Raw genomic sequence first — 25,650 nt, 5'->3', positions numbered from 1 at the left:
ATATTCAATATTTCTCGTACAATAATTTTTTGTTATCAATGTAATATTTATAATTTTGTACCATTTGACTTATACATGCATAGTACCAAAGCTTTACATTGTACTTAACATGATTTGCCAATAAATCTACCCTGAGGCCACTTCTAGTATTAAAAGTAGTTTTAGACCCTAAGTTGATGTGTGTGCATTTCTTTTTAATAAGTTTAACTATAATAAAAAACGTATCAAACAGTATCTTAATCAACTGGTATTATGTGAAAGTTGTACAGGTTAAAATGTGACTTAACAGTTTTAAGTTTGTAATTGAAATTACTTTTAGCTCTCTGGTCAGAAATTTATGGCAGTAATTTACAAGTACTATCTTCATTTCTTTTCAACTGCAAGGCAAAGCCTAAGAATTCATTAGAATACTTGCTTTTGATACCAATAAATTGAATATTTTATAGGGTTATAATTTTCAAAATCGAATTTTATAAATTATTTGTAATCTTTTTCTGAAATTAAGTTACATCTTTAACAACATAAAATGTTCTTGCTATAAATTTGAGAAGGTTTTACTTTATACAATGAAGAATTTTCACCTCCATGGTGTCTGAACACTTCATAAAATCCACCCTCTCCATCTCCGTCGCTCTTTGTCTCAAAATACTTTTGAAAACTCATTTGTCACTCATTACTAGTAATAGATCAATATTCTTGCCTATTATGTTTTCTCTTTCTTCTTCCATCCAGTAATGGTTTCTGCATATTCTCCCAATTTAGTCTGCATCAGTCCTCAGGCATGATATTTCTCATGCTAATTCAATATTCCAAATCAAAATGTGCTAATAGGTATCATAATCAAAACTCACATTTTCCTGTCATTGCAATGTGTTTATAATTTATTTACTCCCACCTTTGTCAAATAAAGTATATGTTCCAATACACATGAATTTTGTAGTAGTTATTGACAAAATTACTAATATAATGAGATAGACATGGAAATATTAATATAATTTTTCTACAAAAAATTGTGAGATATTGAAGGGATACTCACATGAAGTTGAAATAATTAGATTAAAATTATTGTACAGTTTAAAATGAAAAATTAGCTATCATTTTTACTCCTCTCCTTACTCTCCTTAAATCTCAAATAATAGTTCTTTGATAAAAATCTAAAATGAGCCACAACTTGTTAAATCCAAATGTGGAATATGATTTTACCTCAGTGCAAGTCTCCAACAAACAGCTCAAAGTCAAAGTCAAAGTCAAATACTTTATTGCCATTGATCATTACAATGAAATAGGCACAGTCACATTTATACATTAAAAACAGGCTATTAAATAAGATACATAAATAAGACATTTCATGAATGAACAATTAGACAGATAAATAGGCTACTTATGCTTAAAAGATAAGGCAACCATCAGTTTGTAAAAACTCCTCTACAGAATAAAATGGATTATTCTGTAACCAGGTGGTCAATTTGTGCTTAAAATTAGATAATGGAGTGTCATGAGCCGAAACGTGTAATTTGTTAAAAAATTTGACACAATTTACCTGATGTGAGGAGCCTGTTTTTGATAGGCGATGCTGCGGCAAGTCAAGCTTATGGCTGAATCTAGTCAAATGGCAATGAAAATGCTGCCTAGTGAAAAATAAATGTAAGTTAGTTTTAGTGTAGATAAGGATATGGTAGATGTACAAATTGATCACTGTAAGAATTTTAGCTTGGATGAACAAAGGTCGGCAGTGTTCAAGATACCTGGCTCCACACAGTGTTCTGACGACTTTCTTTTGTATGATGAGAATATCCGATACACCAGAAGAATGACCCCAAAGAATTAGACCATAAGATAAGTGTGATTGAAACAGTGCAAAATAGGAAGACCTCAGATGTTCTATTGATATTAAAGCTCTTAATTTCCATAGTAAATAGCTGACTCTCGAGATTTTTATACACACATTATTTACATGCTGAGCCCAGGTCAATTTCGAATCAATAACAAAGCCTAACAACTTTACAGGATGAGGCTTTTCTTTAGATGTTAAACTCAGCAACAGATTTTGAGTTTTTTCTGGATTGCAATGTAATTTGTTGGAGGTGAACCAATTTAATGCTCCGGTTTGAGCATTTTCAATCTCTGTTTGAAGAACGTCCAGATATCGGTTACTCGAGAAAAGAGACGTGTCATCCGCATAGATAACTGAGTTTACATTTAAGTTCACTGACAGGTCATTAATTATTACAGTAAAAAAGAAAGGTCCCAATACAGACCCCTGTGGGACTCCAATTGTTACCTCTTTCATTGAAGAATTACACCCCTTAATAGATACAAACTGCTTTCTATCCGATAGATAAGAGGTAATAATCTGACAAGCACTCTCAGAAATACCATAATATTTGAGTTTTTGAATGATTGAATCAAAGGGGACACAATCAAAAGCTTTGCTTAAATCTAAGAGAGATAGAGCCGTTGATTCCCTCCTCTCGAAGGCCACAAGGGTATGACTAACAACCTCCAACACCGCTGAAGTTGTGGACCTGCCTGGCCGAAAACCAAATTGTGATTCAGACAGGAGATTGAAATATTCAAAATACAAAAAAAGCTGTTGGTGCATGATGGTTTCCAAAATTTTAGAGAAAATGGGGACAATAGAAACTGGACGATAACTTTGCGGCTTGTCCTTGTCACCTTTTTTGTAAATCGGAATAACTTTTGACACTTTTAAAGAGTCAGGGAAAAAACCCGCCTCCAGACATTTATTGAAGACAATAGCCAATGGCCTTTTGATTTCATGGATGGTTTTCTTGATTATATTGTTAGATAACCAGTAATAGTCCATACTTTTGGAATTTGAGAGTTTAGAAACCATTTTAACTAAATCATCTGGTTTAATTTCTTTCCACTGAAATGAGCTTTAGGAGATTAAATTGTTTATAAGCACTCTATTTATTTTGAAAGTTACATTTCTCACAATTTTCTTCTACAATTTCACCAAAATGTTAATGTATATATCATATATGTTTCATATAAATCACGAAAACAAATAAAAGTTCTTGTTTTATTTCTTATTTTATCATAAAATATTGAATGTTAATATCTGGAGTAAATAATACACTGTAGTATTAAACATAAATGTCTCTTTTCAAGTATCATGTTTAAATCTATCTTCTGAAATTTCATGAACCATTTTCTATATCCAATTACTGAAAAAACACTGCATACAATAAATAAGGAATTTCTTTATCTTGTTCTATTACTTGAATAACAAGGAAAATTACTTAATAAATACCAGATCCAATATTTTACTGTTGAATTATTTCAGCATCATTAGATAGACTTGGTTTTGTATAGTGTTTAATTCTGTAAAATAGTAAGACCAACTGTCTTCTATTTTAGTCACAAGATGTTCTTGTAGATTTTTATGAGATACAATCTTGTCAATCAAGAGAATATTGATAGCTTAATCAAAGTTTAATTCATATTCTCTTAAAACTGTATATACCCACAAAGTGTAGATTTTAAATAATTTATAACATTTTTCTATATCTATATTTAATCTACAAGAATCAATTTTGTGTTTTAATGCGCCAGTTTCCTGTAGAAGTAATCTTGGGTCAGCATAAGCTGATGTCACATTTACGTGCATTATAACAGAAGTGCAACGATATAAGGATAACATATATCTATTCTACTTTAATATAAATGATACAGAAGAGAAGATGTATGGCTGAAACACAGAGAATACAGTGGGCAGTGAGGAAGTAGGAGTGGTTTTGGCTCCCTCAGTGGAAAATAATTATGATTTGTTCATCTGATACTTTTGATAAGTTGAGCCTGGCTAACAACTGCTCTGAGATGGCTGAGATATTTCATAGTAAATGAAAATAGTACCTTCCTCAAATCATCATTTTGCTCACAGCTCGTCGTTTTCATTGTTGCACAACTTTTAGAATAGGGATGTCCCAGCTGTAATATGTAGCATGAATATGTGCTTAATTTCAACCAAAAAATTAGCCTGTAAGAAGTACATGAAATAACAGTCTTGCCAGTTATTAAACAGATAATACAATTCTGAAATTGTCATCAGGAAGCCCCACACATACTATTTTTGGTGGACACAGTGTAGTCTAAGCATGCCTTCTGGTACAAGTATATAAGTGGTATGTAAATTTCCAGCATTAATACTATGATCACTTGGGTCTTTGGTCTCATTACTTTTGTTTAACATGGCATTCTAGTCAGAATTTTCCATATAATGAATTGGTAATACATAATTCTTCATTATGAGTTTGAATTGATATAGTCACTTTCTTAGTTATTTTTTAAATGCCATTTAAAAATGTTTCAAGATATGACTATAGCTCATTAACATATCCATGATATCTCTAAGATAGATGTGTTAACTGAGTTTCATCAAAATCGGTCAATTATTATGTTCAGAATAAGCAGTGGAATCAACTCGTGCGCTCACACACAAGAAGTAGTTTGAATTGAGGGGGTTTAAAGGATGGAGACTATCAAAATTTTCCTCAAGTTCAAATATGTGACAAGAAGAAAAATTATAGAAATGTTGCGTAACCATAAGAGTTACCATCTTCAAACTTTTTATCAAATCATGCTGGTTTGCAAATGTTTCTAAGACAACCTCTGTGCCATTATAACTTTTGAATGGCAGGTTGACTTCAGTTTATATGATCACCAAAGATTGAGATTACTCAAAACTTTTTGAGTTAAGATATTAGATAACAAATCTGATTACACAGTTTCAAATATATTCTAAGACATAGTTGTTTTTTGCTATAAATTTCTTGTATTAAAGAGAGTCTTTAACTCTGGGATATTAACAATTTAAGCAACTGTTGCAAATTTTAAAAATATCTCAAAATATATAAGAAATGTTGCCAAATTGAGTGATGATTTGTAAAATTTCATCAAACTCATAATTCTACAAAGTTTCACTCACTATTCCAGATAAACTATTAGTATCAGATTAAAGTGTTTTGTTACTTTTAATATACAAAGGACTCTTGATAGTCCAGTGGTTACGGAACCAGGGGGGTGGCTGTTAAACTGCAGAGAATGTCGGACTACCAAAGGTGACCTATTTTAGACTAAATTCAACATAAGTAAAAATGTATAAGTAAGATAATACATAATATTGATGTACTATGATGTTCTTTAAGAATATCAAGGGTATAAAATAAACAATATATGTGTTATTTTTTACAGAAAATAATTTATTGCATCTAAAAACTACAAAACACTACATGATTTTTAGCTTGTGCCTATTGTACCGATGACTCATATGGCGTTGGACTAATGAGCATGTTAGACTATCAAATGTCAGACTATCAAGAGTCTACTATACATACAACATTGATTAAAAACCGTTTTCTGTAAAGATTTTAGAAAATCCTTCATTTATTATCAAAAATAAATAAAAAATCACAGGAATCTTCTCCAAAATATAACCAAAAGAAACCAAAATCTTAATTTAGAGATGATATGTGAATGCTGTAGTATCCATATAGTAAAAGTTGTTGAGCTGAAAAACTAATGCTTCCTTTACAGAAGTGGAAAGCCTTCTTTGAAAACCATTAAATAGTAGAAATTATATACTATTAAGTAAACATACAATGGTAGAGTAAAATAAGACAAATATAATGTACAGTGCTATTAACTTAGTCACATTTATATGGAAGTTATGTCTGTAAAAATTGCTGGATGTAAAATCCTCTCATCATTATCACTCTTCCTTCCCATACCAACTGGAAAAGGGCCAAAATTCCCTAATATTTTAGTCATAAATCAACTCCTGTGATATTTAGTTGTACTTAGTATTTAACATACTCCTTCAGTTTTGGCATAAATTATCTTCATATACCTCATCCCAGAAAAAGTACTGTCCCTAAAATAACATTGATTTGGAACCATTCTCCATACTTTTTTCCATTATAGTTCAGGATCTGTTATCAATAACCCATACTGTTTATTTAAGCTTAAATATTCATCCTCTCAACCCCAAAAATGGCTGTTAAAGATTGTGTTGAACAAAATACAATGAAATTTGATCATTATTTACAGAATGAGTTGAAAAGGAGTACATGAGCATAGCTTTAATGAGGAAGTGTAGTATTTTTTACTAATTGGTCGTACCACCATTGAATGAAAAATAAAATAAGCTCAGTGACGAAGCTTGAATGAGAGTGTAGTATAATGGTTGCACACATGAATATATATATATATATATATATATATATATATATATATATATATATATATATATATATATATATATTCATATATATAAAACGCAACATTACATTAATAAACAGCAAAATATTTAATAAGACTTTGTCTTCAAAGATATCAACAAGATTTTAGTTATCATGTGATATGGTACTTGTTCAATATCTAGGAATGCAGAGATTCTACTGGCTCATTGAATGAGAATTCTTAATTCTTCTGTGTGGTTCAGAGACATACATTATGAAAAAATATTTCATTATGATGTTTATAATTAGAGTTTTCAGAACCATTGTGAGCTGAAATAGTACGTAGTTGTAGAAAATATAACTTAGTTTAGTGGAAATTTTTGTTTTTCTGAGTGTGACGCATGGAGTGCGAAGTGACTAACAATAACTGTGCCATTAACAGCATGCCAGACGGGCGCCGGAACATGGAAGTGAGTGGGCCCACCCCACCTCCACGCCGCATGCTCGGCTGTATCGGTGGTGGCGGTCCGCTCTCACCGAGTTTCCCTCGCATTGCTGGAGGCCTCAAGCTCGCTCAAACTCAGGCCATGGCAGTTGCTGTCGGCTTTATGCCAGAACCCCAACTGGGTTTTGGCAAACGATCCCCTTTGCTCCACAGAGCTTCCTTTCATGGCAGAGGTACAGAATTATTTATTCCAATTTTGTACATTGGGCAGGTTATTTATTAGTATTCTAAAATGGATATTGTAATAAATATTTAGTATTTAATAAAGTGCAGTACTAGACTTTAATTAAAATATAAAAGAAAATAAAGGATATAACCTATTATGTACTGACTTTCTGCTGTTCTTATGGAGTGATGCCATTTACAATTAAACAACGTGTTTAATAATTTAATATTCATGAAATTCATTTAAAACTTAATAAATGGTAATGTTTGATTGTATTTCAAAAGAAATATTGTAAAATCCTATTAAAGAAACTATACACCCCAACAGATAAAGAGCAGTAGAAACAGTAAAGTATGATATTGTACATATGTACATAAGGTTAATTTTTATATCCATTAAAGTTTTGTCTTTGTTGCTGAACTTTTGTAAAAAAAAATCGGTTTGGGTTATCTAAGGCTTTTAAAGTAATTTTAGGTTTTGCTATGCCTAAAAAATTCAATACCTGTACATGTTCCAGCAGAGATAGCATTGCCACAGAAATAGAATAGAGACTGGTCTTTAAGACAGTTATCTCTGTCTCTTCATCCTACAGCAGATTAATTTATTCAAATGCAATACATCTGCTAAAATACTGTATCCCCTGCTGTCAACTATCTATATTTCATCAACTGTTGTAATTATTATAAACACATAATTTTATTATGTCTTATAATCAACTAATTCTGTACATAGAGTCTTGGACATTTGCCATCGTTATACATTATAAAAAATAGAACGCTCCGTTTCAAGGATTGGAACCTATCCTCTTCATCAGGTGTTAAAAAATCTTAAGGTATAAGGTCAAATGTATAAGTTAAACATTCACAGAAAATTAAAAATATTAGTAAATATGTGATGAACTCACCGAAGTGGTGGATAACAACTAGAAAACTTGTATGTCAAAAAACTGAGATGGTCCAAGTTGACTTGAGCAAGCAAACCATGTCACTGCACTGAATACACATGTATAAAACAGCACACCTTTAACCCACTAGCGACGATGAAAAACTTTGTAACATATAACTATGGCAGTTGTCCAAAATCCTACTATTTTCTCAAATCATCCATCATCAAAAACAAACTTTAAAGAAAAAGTTATTATTAATTCAGTTTCTGGAAAATCCCTATAGTCATTCAAAAACAGTTTATAGTTATCGGGTGTGTAGTTCATTTATTGCTCGAATATCTAATATCATGTTTTATTTGAAGAAGAGAACACAACAATCTTAATTTCCAATAAAAAAAAATCAACGACATACAGGACATACAGTATATCCCACTTGCTGCTATTCAGTACTTTTTATTAATTCATTTTATCAATTTTGGCAATATTTGTACCGTTATTTGTTTCATTACTTAAAAAATGTATTGTTCATAGAGATATGATTATGAGCTTGCACAACAGCAATATTCTTACTTTACAATAGACCTTCTTTCATTGGTTGTAGAGCAGAATTTTGGTATATAATGGCATTATTAGTTGGTTTTGTCTCTAACTGCCAAGAGGCATTAATTGGTTACATACTTCCAGCACCTTTAATCAGTCTTATCATACTCAAAAAAACTGTTGTGCATATTCTGGCATAGTGGCCTTAATTGAAAATAGACCTTTACTATTAATCCACCAGTTCTTTGGTTCTTTTTTATTTCTTTGTGTGTCTTGTAATTATCTCTCGGGTCTCCGACTAGTGTTTCATGAGTACCGTGACTGCTGTGTGGCCAGGTTGTCACACCCTCTCAGTTATGAATGGTAGTACAGTATTAAAATAACAGTCTTGGTATGGCTACATATAGTTTACAAGGGATCTAGTGTGTTGTTTGTGTGTCTTGTTATAATTTCAATTCAAGATGTTCTGATAAGCAAAGTAAGAGCACAGACATAATATACTGAAATTAGTAATTATGCAATCAGTGCAAGTTTTTAATTTTGTACAGTACTTCATTTATGCTGTATCCTTTTTTATAAAGTCTTTTGTTTGTGTCATTTACTAATCTTCCTTGCATTATTGCTCATATCATGGAAGTCATTTTTGTTACTGGGCTTTGTTCAGTGTTCTAGAATCTAGATTGTAAGCATTGGCCAAGTTATCAACAACAGGATTTAAACATTGAAACTTTACTTTTTGGCTCATTCAGGTACAAAGCAAATTGTTCTTGTTGTTTCTCAGTTATTCTAGTAATAATCTTGATTGATGCTAATCATAATCAATTTACCTATCCAGATCACTATAAAAGTATATAACCAAAGTGGTTTTTGTTATAAATACAAAATAATAAATAATACTTTGCAATGGAAATAGAATTTTGTTGTACAGATCCATTTTATATTTTTGAACCAAAATAATAGTTTCTTTTCAAATATGTCTCGTACTTAATGATACCAGAGTAATACAATGTGAATGTTGTGTTGGCAGGCAGCAAACCTGGGGAGTCCAACGGCAGCCTGACCATGGACAGATTATCCCACTCACTGCCAGGGAGTCCAGCTGACCGAAGGCCAATCTTCCCAGAAGTCGTCGGCTCAGCCGAAAGCCTGGTTGGCAGGGTAAATATATTTGGAGCTTATACAACTGTATGAAATGATAAAAACATTCCAAATACCTGTTTTATTTCAGGTGTGTATGGAATGTAATACTTTTATTACTCTCATAATATACAAAAATCTTAATTTTGACCTAGTGTTGAACTAAAATCAGATGAGAGAAGATTAATATTTGTATAAACATTGGGTATATGGCTTCTGCTACACAATCTTAAAACTAAGTGGCTTGGTTACTAATAGAGGTTTCAGGTATATTAATCTTTTTTTACTTTTTATCAAAACTGCAATAGATTCTTTAACACATTCTTACTTTTATCACACAAACTGAATAACAAGTAAGGTCGGTTGTGTTACATGTTTAACAAGTTTTTATCATGGGCAGAAAAAAATAAACTCAGCTGAAGCATATAACATAATGTAACATTTTGCATAACTATAGACACTTTAGCATCCCAGTGGCAGTTGTCATTACTCTTCTTAAGATTAGTTATTGACAACTGCTGCCCAGTGCCTGTAAGGCATAAGGTGTCAAATTTAAAGACTCAGGTCAACTATGATAGCGATTTTTCAAATCTTTTAGTGACTGCAGCACTTTTTGCCAGTACCTTGTACTGTATCTACCATGCTCTGTATTCTCTTTGATAAGATTCTCACATGTTTCTGTGCTCTATGGGAATAAGCAGAATAAGGTTATAAAGAATTCAAGTCTCTCCTTCATAGAGTAGAATAGATATGGTATTATTACTAAGCTTGTTTAACATTAGAAGTTAGCATTATATTATTTATTGATTAAAATACAAGTATAGGCTAATTAAGTCGATTTCCAACAAAAATAATGAACTATATGAACTATAATAATGAACAAATTTTATTCTGCCCTGATTTGCTTGATTATTTCTCCTTTTTTAGGGGAGAAATTTGAATTTTAAGTGCGGTTTACTAGAGAGTATTCTGAGAGTTCTGTTACAAGTATACTTCTAAATTTTACTTAGAATCTTTACTTTTTTAGTTGTTCATCAATGACATACTCTTCCTAAAGTGTATTGTAGTCTGGATCTATTTCATTTTCACATTTCATTTTTTGGCTCTGAGGGTATTCCCACGAAAATTATAACTTTCCCTTATCTTGCGGTTTCAAGTTCAGATGTAGTAAAATAAATAATTTTATTTTTTGTTCATAGGTACTGGTGGAACAAGGACTAGGTAAATTCTGTGATCCAGAGTTTGTGCGATACACGTCACGTGAGATGCAGGAAGCTCTCAACATGACGCAAGAGGAGATGGATCGCGCGGCGCACCGTTTGCTGCTCCAGGAGCAACAAGGCCGGCCCATCTCGTTCCAGGGACAGTCAGGACCCGATCCTCACTTATAGCACATTGCCCCCCTCATTACAACCAAGTGCCTAAACACTTTATGGTCTCTATGGTCCGAACTCAATGACAGTTACTCTCATGTGTCTCTCGTACTGACATTTTAACTATATTTTCCTCCCTTCTATCCATGGATTATTTTGTATTGTACATGGTCTATTTTGATTTGTTGGTGGATTGTTCAGTTGTTTTATGAACAGGTCTAGATGCTCCATTGAATATTCTAAGAAATAAAAGTGAGACTCAGATAGCATCTAAAATATTTGTGCAAGTTTTTATAAATGCAATTGTGAGAATAATAGTTGAAAGAATAACTTAAAATTTTTATAAGATGTAGTACAATAATTGTTCTCAACTGTTTTTAATGTCGATGTATTGGAGAGAATGGGTTTCTTTTATATTTTATTTTTTAACTACTCAGAAGTCTGATAGTTCATTTGGTTCGTAATGCTGTTAATCCTTATTGCAATTTGCTGTCTTTAAATTGTTGTGTATTACTCTGGAAATTTAATTAATTTGTACCTGGCAGGCCCAGGTTATTCTAAAGCTGTATAAACACTAAAATGTAAATCTAAGTGTGATTGGTTTATAAATGTTGAAAAGTATTTTTGAAAAATTGATTAAACTGTGTGTAGATGCAGACTACTACTTGGATTTCTGACGTTCTCTAAATGTATGTTCAATCGTATTTGTTATATCTCACAAGGAGGATTTGGCTGAATATTGTAAATTTTTATAAGTGTCCATTTTGAAAAAAATTAACAAGAACGTTTTGTATGTTTTATTTACCTTTTGTGACATAGTTTTGAATAAGTCATAATATATATATAAATATATATATATATATATATATATATATATATATATATATATATTTTATTTCGTATAGTTATACATCAGCATGTATTAATTTTTTTTATCAATGATATATTCAATATAATATTGATTGAAACACTCGAAAACTATACTATAAGAGTAATCATTAGTTGATTTCTTATTATAGATCGTAAAGTGAATAAGTTCATTTCCAAATACTATGAGCTCTTGATAAAAAATACATTTATTTTATCACGTTTACTACACCCAGGAGCATTAAAGAAGACGATTGGAATCCAGTCAAGAGGTGCATTGCATCATTGTTTTTGCCGTAGCACCTCACTCTTGGTAAAAACATCCAAAACATTATGGCTGAGCGTTAGAGAATACCTTTTCATTGGTTTTATGGTAACTATGGTAGCAATGAGAAAATAGCATAAAAATTAACTTATTAACAAATTAATTACACTCAAGAGATTTTAACGTCCAAAAACCTACTATCCTTCCAAATAAATATGGACATTTTATAGTAATTTTGTAAACAACTCTAGTCTGACAATACAAGACGAATATATTACAGGAAGAAATTTAGAACACGTTTCATGTAAAAAATATTGAGTAGTGATATAGAGTTAATGTAAAAAATATTTATATAATTTTGGGCTAAAGAAGTATTTTACCAAAAAGTAGACCTTTTCAGGCTTTTTTTTATATAGCATTTGATTAAGAACAGCTCTCGTATTTGTGCGGAGTGCCAATGTTGATGATGAGAACATCACTGAGTTAAGCTATGTGTCTGTCCAGAGGGAGGACAGTTTGGCAACATGACACATCTCTGGTTGAATGAGGCTAAGTGGCAGGCCATAGGAGTCATGCCCTCAACTATCTTCTTTGCTGCAATCTTGTATAAGTAACAAATGGGATCTTGTAAATCACTTTATGAAACTGAATCTTTAATGACCAAAATAGTCATGTGTTATACTTTTGAGCAACTTCATTAAAAAACTTGTTCATATTTTTAAAGTTTTATGTTGACTGCCTTAATAGAAAATGGTGGACTGATGGAACTTTATTAATTATATGTTTCCCATTTTAAATGTCTATGTCAGATGTATAATTTAAAATTTAAGTTTACGATTTTCCAAAAAAACTCACTCAATATAACAATAAAAGTGTAGTTATATTACATATTAAATATAAACATAAATATACACATACTCGTATGTAAACATAAACTAGGAGTATGAAAATTCTTCCCGAAAGGATATAAGTGAACACTTTAAACAGAGTAAAACTACAACACTATACACTATGTTTATTTTGTACAAGCAGATAATACAACAGAATAATATATGATGAATTTTAAAATTCCGTTATTAAAAAAAACAATGTCACTGTCAATTATGAGTAATTAATATAACTGTACAAGACTTACAGTTGAGTTGTATGAATAATTAAAATAAGTATTGACAATTTCATTCTTATATTTGTTTTTGTCAAAAATTTACAATTAACTAAGGTAAGTAGGTTATCCCCAGCAAATCCACCAAAAGGTAATAGAGTTGGTAAATAACCAAACATTTTTATGTAGTTATGCAATTTATTTCAAACACGTAAATTAAAATGTCCCCTTACAGGTTAATTATGGGAATTTTCTTCCACGGTTAATTGTAGAATGATTATTTTTGCATAAAAAATTCTATAAAATCTAGGACCAGCTGAAGGGGTTTCTTCAAATAGTAACCATCACATTTCCTGATTCGGAACCTTATATAATCTGTATCTAAACTGTTAATATTGTTAAATTCAAAATGTTATTAAGAAACCTGGAGCAAGTGGCAAACGTTAAAAGACCATCTCTGCTTTCTTGCTTAGACTATCTTGTGCTGCCCTAGAAAATACAATAGGTAACATATAATATGGAGGTTACCCACAACTAAAACTTAATCAATGAATTTCCTCCAATCTTTCTGAATTAAATTGAGAAATTCGATAGAAAAATCCCTTATGCACTCCATTGTACATCACTGCTTTAAGATGATTTATATTTTGCCTACAAAAAAAAGGTTTTATAACCACTATTGCCAACAGCACAGTGTAGCATCTACGGTAGTTGTCAAAGGATAACTGAATCAAGCAATGTCGAGCGTGGCTGTTGCTTTAATGGATGACTACTGAGCAACTCTGCTCTTGCAAGCAGCCCCCTGCCCGGTCATTGGTGGTTGTTCCGAAGTTACCTTTAAGGTATCGGTCCTGAGGTTAAGTGTCAGAGAATCACCCTGTATAATCTGTGATGTAAGTGACAAACATTTGAAGAAATGCCATCTCTGCAGTATTGTGTTAACTGACTGCTTCGGAATAGAATATATATTACTTCCAGAGATCATGAGGTAAGAAATCATAATACTCTTAGTTATCTCTAGTATCTTTGAGATATAAGTGACGAATATTGGAAGAAACCCATGTTTCTGCACTTTATTTTATTTCCTCACTTCAGAATGGAATATAATTCAGTCAACTGGTAAGAAATAACAAACCTCTAGAATCTTTGTGTTCAATGCTGAATATTGAAAGAAACCTATATATCTGCACTCTTTTCATTTCATTTCTTCAGAATGTGATACACTTGGCCTCCCATAGGTCTTAAGAAACATAACATAAAGAAAATATGAGTAAGGTCATTAACATAAACAATGAAATAAAATTGTGTTTTTTACCTTCAAAATGCTGTTGGTTCTGTCAATTAAAATCAAAGATGGTTTGTTCATAGCTAGGATAAAAATGTGTAAAATATATAAAAGACTGGTATGTGGTGCCTTATTAAAATTAATCAAGCTGTTTTATGGACACTATCAATATACCGTTTGGTTAAAATCACACATTTTCGGTTAATCATTCTTTTTGTTATGTGTTGCTTTATATTGCATAAACTACTGTACATTAGGGTGTTTTGAGTTTCTGCCTCTGAATTTTTAGAATGAATAAAATTATTCAAATTGCCCTTTAGCCTATAGTCGATTAATACTTTATGTAAAAACCATACTAATCATTTCTAACATCCACCTAATACCACAATTATTATAAATCCTTTATTATGGATTTCAAATGGTTTTCCGTTTCTGAAGTGGTTGGAGAGTGACTTTTCAGAGTGACTCACTCAACTGTAAATCATGACCGATTTTTGTGTTGCTATCAGTTAGTCTAGAGTGTCAGGAGATTTCACTTTTTTAAAGGCATATAAGACGTTAGTTTCAAGTCTTGCTCTACATTAGCACTCGCATTTATCTTCACTGTGTAGTTTATTCTAGCATCACAAATCAATTTATGCCATAATCTGTATTCTTCAGTGTTGCCTACAGAAGTTATTGACTTTTAGCTTCTCAGTATTACTGTTATGTAACTTTGTGCCTCAGGAAACAGGTGCTTATCATTGGTATTGATAGAAATCTATAAAACTACAACCAATAACAGTTTGAAAACTGTTTTGTTTGATATAGAATAAATTAAAGCCTCTTTAAATGTTGTTAGTCCTGATTCTACCACCTAAATAAATTTAATTAAAAGAATATACATGTATTTCTATAACGAATATATCAATAAACTACGTAGGACAATTCAGGTAATATCTTTGCACATATTGAGGGATTTTAGGAACCAGAGGCAGTTGAGTAGCAGACTTCTCTTAAAATAAATATAGGTGTTCAGTGAGCCGAATCAAACAGATTTTCCGCAGAGGTTATTGCTGCAGGAAGACGTAAATCAAGTCAAGTCTATTATCAGAATGCATACAAAGGGTATGGTCAAAACAGGTAGAGCATATTTCGTTCAACAATTTTCAACAGTATGAATCAACAAAATTACTACACATGCACTACCTCATTCGTGCTATGTACACACAGATTAGAAATATATATGAAGGCAAATAACTAAAATGGATAAAAACATAAATAAAGAGTTAGATCTGTATCTAAAAAAATCTTTTAAATTATAAAAAGAATTTGCAACAAAACTGTTAAAACATAAGCTTAAAAACTCATAAAAGGGAAAAGGCAGTACTCACTGGAACATCATTTTCAGGCACCTTAAGCTGAGAATTTTGTGGTGAATCTTATTTTTAATTAGCCTTTACCTGTGAGGCTCATCTTTACATGAGTCTTACAGGTATTCATCCTGTGTCTGGTATTGAAACAGAGAACATCACTGCTCAAACTAAAGTGTATTAATATTCTTAACACTAAGTAACAATAAATTAAAAATGTATAAATTAACAACAGTTAAAGTTCTTAATTTGAAAAAATGTGACCTACAGTGGTCAAAGGGGTTGGCTTTTGCAATAATGCTGTTAACCTGCTTTTAAACGAGATCATCAATATGGGACCTACAACCCCAAAACATATAATGTATAATTAAGGACTGAGTGAAAAAGTACAAAATTTACAGATTTAGTAAAATTTCTGGAACTAAGTCATGCAAACTATGGCAAAGGAAAGTTGTCTACTTAGCCTTGTACACAGTTTATCAGTATGTTGGGACCAGGGAAGTTGGTGATCAACGTAGATACGCAGAAACTTAATTGCCTCCCTGAGCTTAAAAGATCAGGAAGCTGCCTAAGGCCGAAGATGATGTTTAGTGTTTTGTCTTCAATGAGTTAAAAGTCATTAACTTGCAAACCATTTGACAGCATGTTCAAGATTATTCATTCATTACCATGATTTCTAATTGAGCACTATCTTTATATCATGAGAGTAAAGTGGTGATGCCAGTTTACAAGTAAGAGTAGCTATTTAGACTATAGGACAGATCATTAATGGCCACCAAAAACAAAAGGGGGCTTAAGTCAGAGCCCTGGATATCCTATTCAGTAGACATGTCTAAAAAAGATTTAAAGGTGAATTATTAATTCCATAAAACTCCAACTTACAGAGCAAAATACAATAACCAACACAGTTGCTGAGATCAATAAAGGCATCCCAGGAAAACCTCATATTTTCAAAAGCATCTATGATGTCCCAGACCATGGCATCAATAGTGTCTATAGTGGACTGTTGACTTCTAAAACCGAATTGTTTTTGTTAAAAAGTAATTTAGTTTACAAGTATAAGCTCACTTGATCTTATATTATATGTTTAAATACCTTGGACAGAATAGATACCAAACATATAGGCCGATAATTGCCTGAGTGGGTTTTGTCTCCTTTTTTGAGAGTGGAGCACACTGGAAATTTGTAGACAGTGAGTAAAAACCCCTGAAAGAGGCAGATGTTTGAAATGAGAGGGGGCTGAATAATGAGATCACATATTTCTTTAATGAACCATTTGGAAAGGTCATAATAGTCGCTACTACTTCAATTCTTCATTTTATTAATCATGGCCCTAACACCACAACGTGAAACTGGAGTAAAATAAATAGAAGAGTTGGTTATAGGCACTTGATTTAAGAAATTATCCAAAAAAGATTAATGATATTATCTCCAACGATTGTTACAGAATTAACAAAACTATTTGAAATTTTCAGGTGAATTAGTGTTGAACTATTGGAACAAGATGGTTGCAGATTATGCTTAACAATTGACGAAGCAGATATACATTAATTGTTGCTAGAATTTGCTACGGACATTGCATTATGCTGCAATTTAACCACCTTGACTGCTCTCTTATAAGTTTATCGAATGCATTCATTTCCTATTTAATCAATATACAAAATTATCTAAAAATATTACCGTTTTTAGTTTACCTTGAAACAAATTTCAAGACTTCTACTAAATACCAATTATTACATTTTTCACTTTGATTGATATCAAATTATATTGTTCAAATTACACAATGTTAGAGAGCCACGAGAATTATGAATTTTAACTATTGCCATGTTCTATCAAAATGAGTAATATAATTACATTGCACTCTGATCTCAAGAACGAAATCTGAATCAGCGACCAAGCTGATTTGTTTTGCTATTTCAACTTGTATTGGCTAGCAGAAGAAGAATTCTTCATTGAATGACAATTTTGAGAAAGAACAGTCTACTCTCGATTTTTTTAGTGCGGATTAACAGAATTAACAGAGGTTCCGGTTATCGCTGGGGCACATCAAATTGGAAATGTAAAAATATCCCGAATTTTACCGGAACATAACTGCAAAAATTATGCCTTCATAAAGTCAGAGTGTAATGGCAATAAAAGTAGACATTTCAAGTTATTCTCCCTTATAGTAGATAAACTATAGTAGATTATTTTGGTTCGGCAAAATGTTGAGCTGTTTCTTTCCTCCAACAAAGTGATATCGCACAACACTGAACCTTAGTTCTAAACGTTTATAATAATTATTTTCTGTACTTTCTTAAACCAACGTTTAGTTTCTTATGGCACCTAAAGATACGCAGACGTCGATAAACGTGTCACTTCCTCATCACAGCGACTGTGAGCTAAGAACGGAAATAGACAGGAAACGCAGCGTCTCCCACTCCTCCACAACATCCGCCACTTGAAGATAACTCATTATAACTGATTTCAGCACTACATGTTACGATCTTGCGGTGTCGCAATGTTAATGTTATTAATTTGTTAATTGTTAAGTGCTGATTATATAATATTTGATAATATATAAAAACGTTGTGCTTTCAGTACAAGAGAAACTTGAAATCATCGATGAATGGAACTTGAATAAACTTGACTAAGACATGTGTGACAAAATGTTGTCTCAAAATTTGGCATTTATGTTTGATTGGTTCATCAGGTAGAACGACAAGGATGACGACTATTAAGAATTTAAAGTGAGGATCTAGACAAGGTTATGATGGGACGACGAGTTTTTTCAGCAAATTGTATTGGGAAATTTGTTTTCTTTGTATGGAGAAGACAAAATCTTTTCGAACATTTTGGACTTGAGAAATAATTTGATGTATTGCATTGTTGGCTTATGCGGTTAAAAACGCTGCGGATTGGTCACATATGGCGGTTTCAGGAAAACTGTAAGAGTGAATCAAACAGCTGCTGTGTAATTTTCCATTGTTTTAATACTCTATTGTTTTTTAATTGTTTACCAGAGCAAATGTATAACGCATTTGAATGGGGCGATTGAAATAGTTTGCCTACTCGAACTCTGGTACATGGAATTGAAATGAATTCTATTATTCATAAAGTCAGTAAAGGCCGGTTTCCGGTGATGACTTGCTGGTAATCACAAATTAAAACTTGTGATTAGCAAATGTATAATATGTGCGTTTAAGGGGACAACTAAATTTGCAACTGTTTACCATTATAGTCAAAATAAAAATCACGGATCAATATCTTGGAAATAACTATTTAAAAAATTACAGTTTTAGTGACTTTTCCCAAGACGATGTATCATCAGCCAAACTAGTCTTTCTCACCGAAAGTGTTCATGGTGGAGAAAACGTCGACCAGTATATCACGGATGAATGGTACGAATGTGGCGAGAATCTGTCACCCTTAGAAACCCTATCTGATGAAAAGATACAGATACTGCGCACTGGGAGGGGAGGACGAGAGTGAATGTGGGGGATATAGAGGGGTGTGGGAGGAGAGGTTGTCATGTGACAGCAAGATTAGTTACTGCGCAGCTCTCGATGTTAGATGTTAAATGTGGAATGTGTAGTTCATGATTACGCCAATGGTCTAGTAGATATTTTACTCAGTGTTAAGTTGGTTTAACGTAACATAGGTTCATTACTTAAAGAAAGGGAACTAACAAAAGACTAAATAAGATTCAGTAATAATTTGAGTCTCTTTATGATTGTTTTCAGTATTGAATTTGTGTTTAAAGGTTTATTTATGTTGTTGAATTTTAAAATCAAGTAATTTGAGTTGTACTGTTGTGTTTATTTAACAGTATTGTTTAAGAGACAGTTTATTACATTTTGAATTTATACAGGGTGAATATAAAGTCAGGACCCCCCTCTCTATTTTTTTCTATAGGTAATATAAGGAGATATCCTTTGGGTAGTGGTGCAATATGGAAAAGGAAGTTTCATTTTATGATATTGAAAAATTTTTTTTGTCCCCCAAAAATGCGAAATTTTGGGGGCAACCCAAAAATTTCAAATGTAAACCCCTATCAAGTGACCCCTCATTTTAAAGAGCATGAAAAAACTTAAATAGTGGTGAAAACCAGAGATCGCTATCTCTTTTCCAACAACATAGCCAATAAAAATTGTAATTAAGTCTTTACACCTAAATTTATTTTGTTTGGGTACAGTTGCCGTCTGCGTGGAAACAGGTTTGTTGGTTGTTTGTGTTCTCAATGAGTGAGGCATGCAATGGATGAAGAATCCAATATTAGAAAGTAAACTGATAAGAAATTTATTGTCAATGAGTGACTGGGCTTTCCCGGTTCAAAGTACAGATAGTACAAACTAGTCCATTCCTTGTTTCAATCTTGTGAGAACAGGTAAGCAGTATGAGTCAGCTGATGCATTATTTTATAATAGACAGTAGAGCTGACACCAACAGCTGATCATGCAGTTGGAACTTTGTCACTTTCGTATCTTTATTATTATTAAACATACGACAATGAGAGTTAGTGCATTAAATAGAGGGCGTTTTAAATAGAATAATTGCAAAATAAACTCAATTTTCATAAAAATGTCAGTTGGAACCTTTTCAAGCCAAGGTAGCGAGTAGTTATTATCTTAGTAGATCATTATTATCCAGTGGTATTGTGTGGTTACTGTTCCGTGAAGTATTTTGAGAAGGTTTTATGTGTTTTAGTGTTATTACAATAATCTATTTAGATGCACTTTCGCATTGCAGTTTGAAATAATATTATCTAATTAATACTGATTACGAGTAAAAATGGCACGTAGTCACGAAGATAAAGTAGAAATTATATTAACTTTCGGGGCTTCGAATGAAAATTATCATGAGGCAGAAAGGCGGTTTAATTTGGCATATCCTGATAGATCTGTGACAAGGAATTACTTAAGAACTTTAGTAAATAAGTTCCGAGAATTTGGTTCCATCAAAGATGCCCCACGCTCAGGTCGGCCTCCTTTAGGCGGTGACAAACAGTTTGAAATTGTTGCACAATTTGTTGAAGATCCACAGCAGTCCACTAGATTAGTAGCAAATCTTTGTGATGTTTCCCAAATGTCTGTGGTAAAGTTACTGAAAAAAAATAAATTTCACGCCTATAAAATTAAGCTTATCCATGAGTTAAACGAAGACGATCCAGACCGTCGTCTAAAATTTTGTGAAGAAATGGAAGCACTAATTTCTGCTCATCCATTGTTTGTTCGAAACGTTGTGTTTAGTGATGAATGCAGTTTTTTCGTCAATGGAGATGTGAACAAACACAACTGCAGGTGCTGGGACACAGAAAATCCCCATGTTTTCCGTGAATTTCGCACCCAGTACCCAGAAAAAGTTAATGTTTGGGCCGGGATTTTTGGGAATCACATTATAGGACCATTTTTTATTAATGGAAATCTCAATGGTCAACTGTATAATTTTGGAAATGTTACAAGAATCAATTTTTCCTGCAATAAATACTGTTATTAGGGAGAATCAACATGAATTTGAAGAAGAAATCGTTCATTTCCAGCAAGATGGTGCCCCATCACATTATCATCGTGCTGTACGACATTTCCTGGGAACTCAGCTACGTGGACAGTGGATTGGTAGGTGTGGTGTAATAGAATGGCCTGCAAGGTCTCCAGTCCTTACACCCATGAACTTTTTTCTATGGGGTCAAATAAAATCCGCAATTTACAAAACACCAGTAGCAAACCTTGAAGATTTAAGAAACAGGATTATTAATTCTTACAACCAAATACCACCTCAGACTTTCCAAAACGTCAGAGAGGCGTTCACCCTACGCTTGTCTCACTGACAAATAGTAGGAGGGCTTCAGTTTGAACATTTGATTTGACTTCGTGACATGGTGAGTTATTAAAATTGTTTTGGTAATACTGGCAATTATTTCGGATTAGGAAAGAGATAGCGATCTCTGGTTTTCACCACTATTTAAGTTTTTTCATGCTCTTTAACATGAGGGGTCACTTGATAGGGGTTTACATTGGAAATTTTTGGGTTGCCCCCAAAATTTCGCATTTTTGGGGGACAAAAAAATTTTCAATATCATAAAATGAAACTTCCTTTCCATATTGCACCACTACCCAAAAGATATCTCCTTATATTACCTATAGAAAAAAATAGAGGGGGTCCTGACTTTATATTCACCCTGTATATTTGGTAAATGCAGCAATGTAAGTTATGATTTTCTCCTTAGTCGTAATCATGATTTTGAGCTATCCCTTAACATTTCCCACTCCACTATCAAAGTTAATTAGGAGTATACTTTAATATCTAGTGTTCAAGAAATGATAACGGAAGTATCTGGGTTTATAAGCGCTACTGATGATGTTGCATTCTAGAATAACCTCATCATGTACTATAGTTTATAATAATCAGTAAAAGTGCTTGAAGGACCATTAAGGAAATCAATGATTTCTAGTATGACAACCCACAGTACAAAATAAATGAAACGAAACGTAAGGCTTTATTGAGACAAAATTAGGCCTATGAAATTATGACTCTTCCATTAACCTCAATGCAATTTATCATATTAAAGAAACGTATGGGAATTTTCACAGTACTACTACAAAGTACTCTACAAACTCTCGAGCTAGTCATGCTAATCGGACATTTAAACGATCTCAAAGCAGGTTTGCTAATCAATCCAGTACCCCAGGAGGGTTTCCTTCTGGATTGCTTATACTTTCCAGTTGAACCTACGTTTGTTATAGAAAAAACCGATGTGTCACTTATATTTGGGCAACTCCATGGATGTCCAGGAGCAGCACATTATTAAGCGCAATTATCGAGACATTGAGGTAAAATGGTTGATCTATAGGCCGAGTTTACTGTGGAGGATTATTGTTGGAGTATGTTGAGGTTCCTTCAGTGCTAAAGGATGTTGCTAGCCTAAACATGAGAGAATACCTTCCCCTATCCGCTTTGACTGAAAGAGGCTGGAACAAACTGGAACTAGCTTGGACATGTAAGGTCCTTTAAGGACTAAGTGCAAAGAGGGGTTTCCTCAGCTTCTTGTCATAAGCGAACAAAGAAGAAAGTAATCCGGTAGTTTTAATTGATAACCAGATTTCCTGAAGGACTTTCACTGGTCGATGTTAGAAACTAAACAATCATATCAATAAATATTTAAAGGTTTTAGAGGACATCATCACAAAACAATTAAAGAAATTGTTTGGATTGAACTGATATCCGTTTGGAATCGTATTCTGGAAGAAATTAACCTTTCTTTATAACAGCCATTGAGATTCGCATTTTGTTACACTTAAACCTATGTTCGCCAGTTGCCCATTACACTACCGTGTTACAAGAATACCACCAACACATAAGGTCCCAACATATCTCCATACATTATCGAAATAATTATATATTATATAGTTATTCTAATTGTACTGTTGCAGCACCAACACTAGTATAATCTCCGTAAATACATACAAATGTTCAGAAATAGAGTACACGAATATATGATAAGTTATTTGCTGAAAAAACAAATGTAACGCAATAATTGTGATTGTGAACGACATAATTCTTGTGTTCAAAACAAGAATATATTGATATTAGTTTTGAAAATAATGTGTATGAGCCAATCTGTTTTAATATTTATGGTTCAAAACAAGGTTATCAGGGCTGCCGTGAGCCATGGTGGGCAACGACCTTTACTCTTAAAAACTCGAAATTTCTTTGTGAATTACTACAGTTTTGATCTTGACCAATCGTTGTTGTCGCAGCTGAGAGAAATTCACCAACCTTTCACATCTTTTTAACATGTTTGTAAAAGTGTGAAACACAAACAAATTCTCATTAAAACACTAATAGAAAAGTACTACATGAATAATCTCTCATAAAGTACAGTATGATAAGTACATTTACCATTATACTGTGGAAGAAAGTCAATAAAGAAAGTCAAGAAAGACATAAACTTTGAGAAAGAAACGAAAACGTTAAAAGTTATTAGTTCATTGTCATTTACAACTTAATAGACTATTTTGTTTGCAAACTCTCAATTTTTCATTGTAATAATGTGATTGTATTAAATAAGAACTAGGACTACGCTTAGAGTTTTTTTCTGAACTTATTCGGTATAATTGTAGTTGGTAAATGTAAACTAATGAAAGCATGTTGAACGAGTAGTAATTTTTTATTACATTTATCATGGCTAGCCTAGCACCAACTCCCATAACTTATTTTGTAGCTATTAAGTTGACTAGAGGCAAAGTCATAAAAACACTATCAGCCAAGAGTTAAAAATAGTGATAAAATTCCAAGATCCATTAACCTTTGATTTTATCCTACAAAAGGGCATTAAAAGATCTTTCTGTCATAGAAACTGGCAGATAGTAAACTAGTCTTTTTTGGAAAAAATTTGCAATTTTAATCAGAAATTAGAATGCTTTATTCAGTATGTTGAAGACATGAAGTGTTGCCATTATATATAGTTGTTACATTGGTACAGACATGGTTAAAGTATTGCAAATCATTAATATAACACTCAAGATTATTATCTCATTTATAAATCTTAATTAGGTAGAAGTAGAGCAAAATTCTTCAAGTTCTTCAATAATATATATGGACTTCTGTACTAGTATGTTGGTTAATCGTTTCTTGAATGTCTCTTGATTCCCATTCTTGATGTTAGGAGGGAGCATGTTGAAAAATCTTGCATCAGCGTAGGAAGTGCTTCTTGGTGTTGTGGTAGTCCTTTCCGCGAGCAGCTCGAAGTCATTGGCACGCCTTATGTAATGTTCATGGTTATTTCCTCTCCTTGAAATATTGCAATTGGATGGTCTGATACCAAAGTGAACCAACTCCATATTTTTAATTTTTCAGTACGAACAATAATAGATTTTCAATGTTTGATGCTAAATAGCACTTTGAAATTGAAAAACATATTGTTGTTTTGTGATAATCTGAAAAGTTACACTAATTGTATCTTCATAATTACTGAAAAAAAATTAATATAAAACTCAGCAAGGGATGAAAATAATTTTTTTCAAAATTTTTTTGTACTGACATGGTTCAGTCTGGTTCATGAAACTTACCATTGCACCCTGGGTGCTTCAGTGAACCAATATTTATATGTAAAATAAGTTACTTAAAATATTTTTCTTTCATCTTTAAAATTACTGAATTGTATCTAAAATGTTCTAAGGTGGGATTTTACTTCTAAATTAGGGAGGAATAATATGTTCATTACTGATTTTTTCATTCTGATTTTTATTATTTAAAAAGTGAGAAGACCAAACAAACACAGTATTACAAAATTAAAAACAGGTCAAATTTAATAAAACTTATAGATTATCAACCAATTCTTCATCGTTGATTTCACTGGTAGTGTTATTTCCTGTTTCTGGAACAAGTCTTCATAAAATCCATGGTGAATCGGTGGCACAAGTTCTAAACATTGATTTTTAAGAGTCAGCCTTTTTTTTCAGAAGAAAGAGGTTTGCCGTTAGGATTCTTTGTGACTAAAGGAAGATGGTGAAGAGGAACTTGAGTCTTACTGGGTGTCAGACCTCTTGGTTTCAAGGGTTTTTGATTTCTTTTTTTTGGAGCCGTTTACTGAGACTGATTGAGTGGTACTCAACATCACTATTGTGTGTGTACTTATAATACATGACATAAGGATGACTTTGTCTTACACATAAACTTCTGATCTTTAAAAACCATTCAACTTTCTCTCCGTCACACTCTTTTCTGTTTGTAAGAGCTGCGCAAAACTTGATCAGTAGTTATCAAATCTGTTTCCTTTATAGTAATGACTTCAAATGCTTGCTTCTTTGACCTACATCCCTTTTATTATTTCAGCAAGCTGTTGTGGGACATAAATGTATTCGTGTCTTCTCATGCTTTTTTTCTATGTGACCAAAATCCGTGTCGTTTTGGCAAAAAACTGTGGCCTGGTATGGGAAATTTTTGCTCAATTTTCTTTAATGTTGTTTAAAAAAGGGTTTTGGCACTAGT

At 32.5% G+C, this 25,650-nt stretch overlaps 1 protein-coding gene across 22 annotated transcripts in view; it reads left to right on the top strand.

The window, feature by feature from the left end:
• The window catches only part of LOC124369221 (muscle calcium channel subunit alpha-1-like), a 413,179-nt gene extending 401,585 nt beyond the window's left edge, over positions 1-11,594 (top strand). For 17 of the 22 annotated variants that reach the window (XM_046827077.1, XM_046827074.1, XM_046827072.1 and 14 more), the window contains 3 exons: positions 6,646-6,881; positions 9,328-9,458; positions 10,637-11,594. In XM_046827077.1, coding sequence (XP_046683033.1) covers positions 6,646-6,881; positions 9,328-9,458; positions 10,637-10,828 — 559 coding nt within the window. In that variant the 3' untranslated portion in view covers positions 10,829-11,594. Of the gene's footprint in view, positions 1-6,645; positions 6,882-9,327; positions 9,459-10,636 lie in introns of those variants that run through there. The other 5 variants (XM_046827088.1, XM_046827085.1, XM_046827089.1 and 2 more) reach the window with 2 other exon arrangements.
• Positions 11,595-25,650: the final 14,056 nt, after the last annotated feature.

This window comes from Homalodisca vitripennis, chromosome X (genome assembly GCF_021130785.1).
Source record: "Homalodisca vitripennis isolate AUS2020 chromosome X, UT_GWSS_2.1, whole genome shotgun sequence".
Lineage (NCBI taxonomy): Eukaryota > Metazoa > Arthropoda > Insecta > Hemiptera > Cicadellidae > Homalodisca > Homalodisca vitripennis.
The sequence above is the reverse complement of the archived record's forward strand: the minus strand, read 5'-3'. Positions and strand labels throughout refer to the sequence as shown.